The 11,266-nt window shown below is 38.1% G+C and overlaps 1 protein-coding gene across 1 annotated transcript in view; it reads left to right on the plus strand.

The window, feature by feature from the left end:
• Megf9 (multiple EGF like domains 9) overlaps positions 1 to 5,054 on the plus strand; it is a 108,818-nt gene extending 103,764 nt beyond the window's left edge. Inside the window, exon 6 of the mRNA XM_027400254.2 lies at positions 416 to 5,054. Within this exon, the coding sequence (XP_027256055.1) occupies positions 416 to 867 (452 nt within the window). The 3' untranslated portion in view covers positions 868 to 5,054. The remainder of the gene's footprint in view (positions 1 to 415) is intronic.
• The last annotated feature ends 6,212 nt before the right edge of the window (positions 5,055 to 11,266 follow it).

The following is an 11,266-nucleotide window of genomic DNA, read 5'->3' on the forward strand; positions in this document are numbered from 1 at the left end:
GAATTTTACCTTCATGAAATCAGATTTACTGGATATATTTTAGGTCAAATAATTGTCATTTTACCATGTGATTTAGAACTTGGTGGTAACATATTTACTGCCTTTACAGAAATGTCTGTGACTATCAATGAATAAGGAGGGATACAAAACTCCTGTGTTGGAATCTTCCTAAAATTTTAGCATGGGTGTTATACATATTGGAGAACAGACCTAGATGTAATAAGTAAGCTTTCCAGACCCCATATCTTAATATTATATTTATTTAAAAATTATTTTTAACTTGCATTACCGTAAGCAGAGAACCATGTCAACATTCCACCTCAACTTCCACTCTCATGTGTATTTATTTTATTGTTTCTCAAAACTAGATAATTTTGTCTTTTACATTTCATTCTCTGTTTTTTTTTATTTTCAGAAGTTATTGTTCCAACTCCTGAAGGTTCTACCATTTTGGTTTCCAATGCCTCTTTGACTACATCAGTGTCCACCCCTGTTATAAACAGTACATTTGCCCCCACAACCCTGCAGACTATCTTTTCAGTAAGCTCTTCTGAAAACAGCACCTCAGCTCTCGCTGATGTATCATGGACCCAGTTTAACATCATCATTTTGACAGTCATCATCATTGTGGTAGTGCTGCTAATGGGATTCGTAGGAGCTGTGTATATGTACAGAGAGTACCAAAACCGGAAACTCAATGCTCCCTTTTGGACCATCGAGCTGAAAGAAGACAATATCAGCTTCAGCAGCTACCATGACAGCATCCCCAATGCAGATGTGTCAGGATTGTTGGAGGATGATGGCAATGAAGTGGCTCCCAATGGGCAGCTGACCCTGACAACACCCATTCATAATTACAAAGCTTAAGGAGATGAACTGTCCTCCTGGATTGTCAGAACACAGTGCTCACTAAAATGCATCTGCCCTCCAGCCACACATGGCCTGGGTAGAGTTTACTGAGAAAGGCATCGTGCAAATGAGCTGTTCAGGTACAAACTGTAGTGCGCTTAGCCTATCTATTGCTCTTAATTCCCCATGAAGATCTGAAGCATTCATCATCATTGAGGATGTGAAGTAAAGTATATTTTTGTAGCAAACCACAGGTGTGTATGGAAAGACTGAATCCCACACAGTAGCCCAAGTCTACCCAGCCTCTCAAAGGACTGCTGGGAAAGTGTTCATCTCACCAGCTGTGACAGAATGTTGATGTGAAGGGGGAAGAATGATAGAAGACTTCATCTCCATTTTGGAAACATATTTTTAAAAGAGAGGCAGGGATTATGTTCATGTTCATTTTACTGTACTGAAAGCTAAAACTGAGGACAAGCTGGTTTCTAGGATATACCCACACTAAACGAATTGGCTCTGTATAGACTAAGGGCAGAAAAGTCCCAAGAGGATCTGTAGAAGGGCTTGGCTTTCCTCCCACGAGTCTCCTTCAAGGATGGGATTAAAGCACAAGATAAGCCTTTATGGTGACGGCGGGTGCAGCACCAGAGAGCAGAAAGTTGATGGTCCTCCTGGGGGGGGAGGTGGGTTTCCTGCCTCTAAAGAAACAAGGTGTACATAGTTAATGTAGCATATCTGCTCAACATTGTACTTGTATCTATTTGTAAAAAGATCATGTCCTATTTTATCATCTAGACTTTATTTGTATAGCAGTTAATGGTGTTGTAAAAAGAAGATATGGAAATTGGTTAAAATACTGTAAAATAGGTGGCAATATTGCTAGAGCTGGGACTCTGGTGAGCTTCATTCATTTTTAGTCCCTATTTGGACACTGTTGAAATTAATAAGAGGTCAAATGTTTCTAACCTTTCCTCTCTAAACCTAGAGTCATATGCTTTTTGACTTACCATAGATTCAAGCAATAGATTTGAAGTCTGTAATTATTAAACTGGGACACAGGCTGCATTCTCAAGACATTCACCTAATTAGCCACTCTGTGTGTTTTACATTACTCAGTGTAAACATCCTCAGAAAAAAGACTTCTTTCCTGAATGTAAAAGACAGTCTTCCAAAGGATAGAAATTTTAAATTAAAAAAGAAAAGCCATCGCATTACTTGGGGCCCCTCATTTTTATGCCCATGAAATATTATGTGCCTCCCATAACCTCCAAAATAAAGGCCTCTGGCATTTGAGCATAACCTGTCACCCACGAATCATGAGGTATGTTTGGCTTCTTCAGTGCTAGAATTCATCCATCTTCTTGTCTGAGCAGAGGGTTACTCTGATTGAATGTGCATTTAGTCCTTGCATTTTGATGCCATTTTCCCCTGAGGCCAAGTAATCCTGCTTTCATCTGTTATGCATCAACAGGTTGTGGATTAAGCAAGTCAAGAAAGATGGCCCAGGCTATGACTTGGTTAGGGAAAAACAAAACAAAGACTAGACCTAGGAAACTCAGACTTAACTTCCTCAGAGAAGTTTGTTTATCCTCTGTAGGAGACCCCCATCTTTTTCTCAGGGTTTGGAAATGACTGTAGACTAGAGGATCCGTAGGTAACCTGAGGGTGCTCTGCATATGTGGCTGTCTTTATTAAAGTAAACATTACATCTCATTGTACTGAAACAATTTGTATGTGGCTGATTGCTCATCTAGCAGGAGTCTATGGGTTTAATCCAAGAATTACAGAGTAGATCAGTATTTTTATTGTTCTTTGTCATTTACAAAACCCCATGTGTGTTCTTTGATCCTCACCATAGCCTCCTAAGGAAGTAGTCTTGTACCCATTTTATAAATGAAGAAACTGAGGCACAGAGAGGCTAAATCATTCAGGGCTATACAACACACATCATTTTTATGCTTGGAATTAATTCTCACCTCTATAGTATAGTCATTTGGCTATATGAAAACATAAAAATTCTACTAGCCACGGGCCCTAGAAGGCTGGAATGAAGATTTTGTGTGTGTGTGTGTGTGTGTGATTTATGTGACTTTCAGGCACAATTCAGGGCCACATAGCTACAGATGACTTTGTGGAAAGAACACATGAGGATTTCTATCTAAAGTGAGAATTAATGATGAGAATTAATAAACTGCCAATTATAGTTCATTAAAATGAATGAATTCGTGTAATGGGAGGTGATTGGTTGCTTTCCCTAGCAGTTATCCCACAGGTGTGTATCAACTGCACATCACACAATTCCAAAGCATTGTGCACAGTGATTGCGTTCCTGATACTCCATCTGCTGCCAAAAATAAAGGTAAAGAGATAAAAACCAAACAGATGTTTACCCAATAAATAAAGAAGAAATGTTTGTAGGAGACTAAGAACCTAATAGTCAGGATTCCAGCTGAATAGAATCCTTCAAACAGATTTTAAAAGATAACACAGAAATTAAACCACAAAAATGTTTATCAAGTATGGATTCTAGGTCGTGTTAATTTTTCACAAAGTATAGCCTTAAATAACATTATTAGTGACCCCAGCACTCTGCTTGTAGTAATAACTTTCCTCTAAAGATCAACCATGAAGCAATCCTCTCTTGAACTTAGAGCAGAAAAACATTGTAAAATACAATTCAGGGTTTTCATTCTCTGGAGACATCACCATCCAGCCCCGGCATCCTCTGGAAAGTCTAGTGTTTGAACAATGTTTGTCTAAGTATTAATAACATGTTCTTTCTAAAATATAATACCTATGTGAACCTTTCTGAGAAATAATCATCACTTCTATGAATGAACTGATGCTTACTTGCATCTTCATTAGCTCACCTTAGTAGGCCCTATGCATTTCTGATAGGTGGATGTTGTAGTCAGTGTCAAACATGTCTTTGACCTCCCTATCACTACTGCCCTCCACACTACTTCCCAGTACTCTCTTATTTACAGTCTTTCTAATTATAGAAAAGGCAAAAGGATAGTAAAATCTCTTATTTGAATATTCTGTGGACTCAGTGCATTATTTTTCCAATGGATATTTGGATTTTAAGAGAGGGCAACAGGGCAGACCTGGTCTAGGAGGATAGGGTTTTTGTTTTGTTTTTTCTTAACAAGATTATCTAAGTCCCAAATCATACTGCTATTCTCTAGTTCCAATATTTCCAGAACCATTAATCATCAAAGCAATACTGATCTGCCAGTTAATTGGACTTATCTGATCATCAAGATGTTGTGTTTTGAAAGATGAGAGACAGAGCTTGATTACTGATCCTATACTTTTTAAATTTTTTATGCTTGTAAACATAAAGATTGATTCTAATGACTGTCCCTGGCTTCTTATATTTTGAAGTACTATGTGGATAGGAGTTGAGTTTCTGTATTTCTCAAGGAAAGCTCTCTGAAAAAATATTCAGAATGAGTTAAAAGAACCCAATGCAATCATTAGAGCAACAGAAGTCTCATCCAGGTTTGCTTGTGCATACATGTACATACACACACACACACACACACACACACACACACACACACACACACACACACACACAAAACAAAACAAAAACCCTTTAGTCTGTTGCTACTTTTGACAGCAAGTGCTTTAGGAGCTGAAATGGGTTTGGTGTCTATGTTCAGGGTTGGGGGAGGTGATAGAAGGCTAATTCATCTTTCCCTTTCACTCTGAGCCAAAGACTGTACCATGGGGAGAAGCAAGAAAAATGGTTATCAGTCTGAAGAAGTCAAATAATATCAAATGGCTAAAGTTATGGATCATTAAAATGTCAGTGGTTTGAATGATAAGTTTTCAAAGGCATTGGGGATCTTCCTTATTACTTATGCATATGCAGAAACCGCAGCCCTGGAGTGAGCCCAGAGCTTCAGATTCAAGCTAACCCAAAGTTAAGTGACTTCTAGTCAACTTTTAATGCTAGGCACAAGCACTCTGTACTCTTTAATTTCAGCCTAACCAATTAGGGAATGTTTCTAAAACATTAAACTTGTATTTATGTCACTAAAATCTAACCCAAAATTTAAAAACATGTCTCATATATGTACTGTACTAGGTTTCATGATGCATTTCTAAATTTGTTTATGATTTGAATATATGAAAGAATTTATACAAGAGTGTTATTTAAAATTATTAATAAATGTATATAATTTGTACCTATTGTAGATTTGTTTCACTTTTTATGTAGTAATAGATTTTATAAGTCTTCAGGTAAGTGCTGAAGATCACTTCTCAGCTCACTTCATGGAAGTCTTTGAATCTTTCATATCCTGACCAACTTTTACTTAAGTTCATTAAAGGAGTGTCTGACCCCATGGGAAGAAGATACCACATGGGACAGTTCCTTCTCTTAAAGCAAATTCATACCAGAGATGAAAATATATATTAAAATATATCAATAGGCTAGGGATGGGGCTTAGTTGTAGGTCACTTGCATACTATGCACGAGTGTCCAGGTTCCATCCCCAGCACTTCAAATAAACAAACAATACCAATCTATTTTTGTTTATGCTGTTTTCTGTCTTCTGTGCCATTCCCTGGGATTTCTATCGATTGTATTGAGATTGAGTTCCTTTGAATTTCTGACTTACACATAGGAAGACTTTCTGAACTCTGGAAGTGAACACATTCTATATTTATTAGGTAACCCCTAACAAGAGTGCATCTGTCTGTTATTTCAAGGTTCCCTTAAAGAGGCTGTTTTGACAGTTAAACCATGTTTAATGAGACACAGTCTGCTTATCCCATTAAACATCCAAGGGATGTTTTGAAAAGAGGCTGCAAGAAGTCTGTCATTTCTTCATACTGAGAACTTTATAACCTTGAATCAATTTATTCTACCTCAACTGCTCATAATAGCTCACACCTGTGATCCCAGCACTCAAGGTAAAGGCAGGAGGATCAGGAGTTCAGGGTCATCCTGCCTGTATAGTGAATTCTAGTTCAGGCTAGGCTACAAGAGACTAACTTCAAAAGAAATTATATTTTCAGTTATTAGGCTGGAATTTTATTTATTTATTTATTTATTTAGGTTTTTTGAGACAAGGTTTCTCTGTGGCTTTGGAGGCTGTCCTGGAACTAGCTCTTGTAGACCAGGCTGGTCTCGAACTCACAGAGATCCGCCTTAGGCTGGAATTTTAAAACATAGTTTCTTGTTCTTAACTTTACAATCAGATCTTAAGTATTTAACATTATATATTTGTTTGATGAGTATAAAATAGGTATTTTAATGGAACAGAATAATTATGCCAACAAGCGAAACAAATTAAGTTTTGGGTTTTTCAAGACAGGGTTTCTCTGTGGCTTTGGAGGCTGTCCTGGAACTAGCTCTTATAGACCAAGCTGGTCTTGAACTCACAGAGATTCCCCTGCCTTTGCCTCCCAAGTGCTAGGATTAAAGGCATGTGCCACTACCGCCCAGCAACAAATTAAGTATTTAGGAGAAAAAAATTATATAAATTCAGCACACTAGAACAAATATCATTAAAACTATAAAGTATTTTTATGCTTATGGTGAAAGTCTTCAAAGACATCTCCATTGCATTATCACAACTATATTAATTTTCTGCAGGAAAGTAAGACATGTTCCAAAAAATCAAATGCTCTACTATAATTAAACTGTGAAGGCAATTGTAAATAAAGCCATTGTAATTAGTTTTGTCTTATTAATTTTTCTTATGGTGCTGGGCATCAGGCCCTGGGCCTTATACACACCAGACTCTAAGCCTTGCTTAGTTAGATCTTCAAAATTAAGCTAGGACTGGTGAGATGGCTCAGCTGGTAGATGTGCTTATTGAACAAACCTGTAGATATGAGTTAAGTCACTAGAACCCCAGTGAAGATGGAAGAGAGAACTGACTCCACAGAGTTGTCTTCTGACTCCAACTGCATGTAGCACGCATGACTACCCACTCATTAAAAGCAATTTTAATTTTTAAAAATTTTATGTAAGTTGATAGTGTTAGGAATGTGAACAACAGGCTGAAAAGCAAGTCTATGTCAATGTTAAAATCAGTTTTACCTGTAAGTCAATCTTTTAGCTTTAAAGGCCATTTTATGAAAAAAATTACAGTAAATGTTTTCCAGGTTCATTTATTTATAAAATGAAAGCTATTGGACAATGCCAAAATGTATTTTTGAAAATGCACTTGATTACATTAATAAGTAATTTTCAAACTCATGTGCCAGGGCTGGGGATTATTCCATCGGTATTTGTAGTACATGCATGAGAACTTGGGTTCAGAGCCCCAGAATTCACATAGAGGGCCACATATGGCAGTGTATGTCTGTGATACCAGTGTTGTGGAATCAGAGATGTGCAGATCCCTATAGCTCTCTGATCAGTTGATACAACCAAATCAGTGAGCTACAGGATCAGTAAGAGACCCTGTCTCAAAGAATGCCAAAACTGGAGGGAGACATCTGATACAAACCTCTGGGCCTCCACACACACTCCCAAATACATATGTGTACATGTATCCTCAAATATACATAAACACACACACACACACACACCACACACACACACACACACACACACACACACACACACACGCAGAGAGAGAGAGAGAGAGAGAGAGAGAGAGAGAGAGAGAGAGTAAACAAAAACCCTGTGTGCTGCTGAATTGAGTACTAGCACTTCACACAGTTACAGAAAAAAAAAGGGCAAATTGTATGCTGTGTGTACAATAGCAACTCTGTAATAAAATGTTTGGGAGGAGAATTTTTGTGGTTTCCTTTCTGCTGTCAGATCAACTGCTAAAATCATGTGTCTTGATATTTTAATTTCTGCCCCAAATAAGGACCTCAAACCTTCCCCCACACTCATTACCATTCAAATTCTACCACTTTCAACACATGTATGATTTCCTATACATATTCAGCTTGTAGACTTTTTCTTTTGCCAGTACTGTTTCCCCTACCTATAACATCCTGATAATGTTCACTCTTCACAGCCCTTTGGTAAAGAAAGCTTATAATTTTTAATATTTTAAACAATATGAACACGTCTAGCAGCACATGTTATTGAAAAGGGCTTTCTGTTTCTGCCTCCCTCAGTAGCTTCATTTTTCTTACAACCAGGGATTTTTCTTCTATCTCCTGTGTCTGCAATATTGCTGATACTTCATGAACTCTTCCTATGTGGTGGTTTAGTATAGATGGCACTTGATACCAGGCAGAATTGGTCGATGAACTTACCAGGCAAAGTATGGTAATATTACATGCAATGTGTAGGATGCTAGAGTTCAGATAGTGTTTGTCTACCTAGGAATTTTTGTACGTCTTCTGCCCCCATGATAGCTGTATGGGGGTGGTGGAATCCTTTAAGAGATGGGACTTAATGGGAAGTGATCAGGTCCTAAGAGGTAGTGATGTTTTTGTTATGGGGTGTGTACTTACTCTCACAGGGAGGTACCAAGAGATCAGCTTGCTAGGTGAGTCCTATCCTTTCTCTATGTGTGCTACTGGCCACTCTTGAATGTGTTCCCACCCTTTTTAATGCCAGCTACTATGAGGCCTTCCCTAGAAGTGAGCAATCGTGTCATCCAAGCTCTTGAGTTTCCTGAAATGTGAGCTAAATAAAAATTTTCTTTATAAAGTACTCTGCGTTGGGTATTTTATTATAGCCACACAGATGGACTAAAAGTATAATATTACTTATTCAATAACAACATCAACATAAAGTCTTCAGATATTTTGAGAAACCCTTCAAATTGTTATAGATCTAGGTTTTGTTTAATTTTTGTTTTGTTTTTTTCCCTTAGGGCAAAATACCTTTAATTATACTCTCAAAAGGATTCATAACTGCTTGTATGGGGATTGTTTCATATTTTTAAACAATAAAAATCCTCCTGTGGAATGTAAATTGGTTCAATTGGTAAGTTGGTCTTGACAAAAAGAAATTTTTCTCAGGACATAAAAAAGCAGAGACTTCTACACAAGCATTTTTTTTCCAGACTTGTGTGCAAAGTTCCCCAAAATGGAAGAAAAGACTAGATGTTTAACAATAGGGACAGAGGTGTATGCATACACTTGTTAAGATAATGTATGTCCAGTAAAAAATGATTAAGAATTACTAAAAATGGAATGAAGATTAAGAAAAATGGGATGTTAAAAAGCCAAGCATGAAATTCCACTCCTGGGACCAGATTAAAGAACTGCCTATGTGCATGTACCTGAAGCACACATCAGACCCCTGTTTGCCACACTGTTAAAGTGAGATTACAATCTATTTATAGTTTCATGAGTTACAGCTACTCATCAGCTTGATTAGCATGGAGTGGCCTAAAAACAACATTGAAGAGGGAGAAAAAGTATGTCACAGGGAGTGTATACAAAAGACCCAAGAATTTATCTTATAAAAGATCCAAGAATTGGGAAATAAGATAAGTTGTTTGGAAGTATATGTGTATCAAAACAATGGGATGATTAGTACAAAAATATAACTTTAGAAGGCAGCATGAACTGCACAGATGGTGTAAAGGTACAGGAAATGCTCATTCTGAAGCCACATGTGAAGAAATGGGTTCTCCTGCTGCTCTTGGTACCCAGAGGGAGTTGGTTTCAAGACTCCAAGCTCATCAAAATTTGCAGATGCTCATTCCCCTAATTAAGCTGGTGTCATATTTGTATATCATCTACATATGTAGACTTGAAGCCATCTCTGACTTCTAATATCTACTGTAATGTAAAGATAAATCTATAAATCATCTATATTGTTTGGAGGGAGCAACAAGGGCATTGTACATGTTTTTTATATCACATGTTTTTGGAAGCATGCTGATCCATGCATGGTTCCTTGAATCAATGGATGTAGAAGATAAGGATATAGAGTGCTGACTTTTCTTTATACATCAGTGTATAACAGACACTGTTATATATGTAACATTATATAATGAAAACTTTTAAAACTTACACTTTATTTGTTTGGGTTGGGGGCACATGCCCTGGTGTGTGTGTGTGTGTGTGTGTGTGTGTGTGTGTGTGTGTGTGTGTGTGTTTGTGTCTGTGTGTGTCTGTGTAGGTCAGAGGACAATGTTTGGAAGTCAGTTCTCTCCTTTGATTTTCTGACACTGTCTACCTGGAAGTGGTGTAAGATCCTATAGCCTGAGGATACAGTCCCACTAAGCTGTGCCCCAAATCAGACGTCTATCAAAGCCGAGGTCTCCAGGGCTGACTGAATGCTTCTATGATTTCTTCCTCTAGTTTGTTACTGTAATGGAATGGACTTCAGAATTCAGGAGGGCCTTTTACTTGTACTCACCTGTTTATTGTAGAGGTTATAACTCAGAAATGCCAAGTGGATGAGATGAACAGGTTAAAGTATGAGTAGCAGAAATTCCAGGAGCTGTCTTGGTACATTCGACCTGTGTCGAATCACAGTTCCACCTGTGATTCTCAGTGAGTGACCTCAGGTCATCAGGCACTGATGACCTGTGCCCTTAAGCACTGAGCCATCTCACTGGTGGGCCATTTATAGTGAAAACTTAATAGAAGAGAGTAGATAAACATGATTTCATCTGTGGTGATTTGGATAAGAATGCACACCCCCCCCCATAGGTTCATTTATTTAAATGTTTGGTTCCTAGTTAGTGGAACTGTTTGGGAAAGAGTAGGAGGCGTGGCTTTGTTGGAGGTGGTGTTTCAATGGAGGATTTAAAAGCTCACACCGGGGCCAGTCTTGTTCTCTCCTCCACCCCTGCCCCACTACTGTATAGTGGATGAGATATGAACTTTTAACTGCTTCTTCAGCAGCATGCCTGCTTGCCTGCAACCATGCTCTCCACCATGATGATAACGGACTAACTCTCTGAAACTATTATAAGCAAACCCCAAATTACTTTCTTTTAAAAGTTATCTTGTCATGGTGTCTCCTCACAGCAATAGAACAGTAGCTAAGACATCATCTCTGTCAAAATACATATCTATAAAGGAGATATTGGGGGATACCATAACTTGGTTATCTGTACTAAAGAACAAAATGAATATACTGTTTTTTATTTCATAATGGTAAAAGAATGAATTCATCAAGAGACTGGATATTTTACCTCCATGTATATCTATATGCCACATGTGTGAGTCATGCCCAAGAAGGTCAGAGGACTGCATAAGATCCTTTGAAACTGGAGTTACAGATTGTTATAAGCTGCCATGTCTGTGCTAAGAATCAAACCTTGGTCTTCTGGAAGAGAAATGCTTGTGTTTAAACCACTGAGCTTTCCACACCATTGTTGTTATACTCCTCTTCCTCATCCTCCTCCTCCTCCTCCTCCTCCTCCTCCTCCTCCTCTTCCTCCTCCTCTTCTTTTGAGACAGAGTTTCTTGATATAGTCCCAGCTTTCCTGGAACTCACTCTGGAGACCAGGCTGGCCTCAAC

This window comes from Cricetulus griseus, chromosome 2 (genome assembly GCF_003668045.3).
Source record: "Cricetulus griseus strain 17A/GY chromosome 2, alternate assembly CriGri-PICRH-1.0, whole genome shotgun sequence".
In the NCBI taxonomy this organism is placed as follows: Eukaryota; Metazoa; Chordata; class Mammalia; order Rodentia; family Cricetidae; genus Cricetulus; species Cricetulus griseus.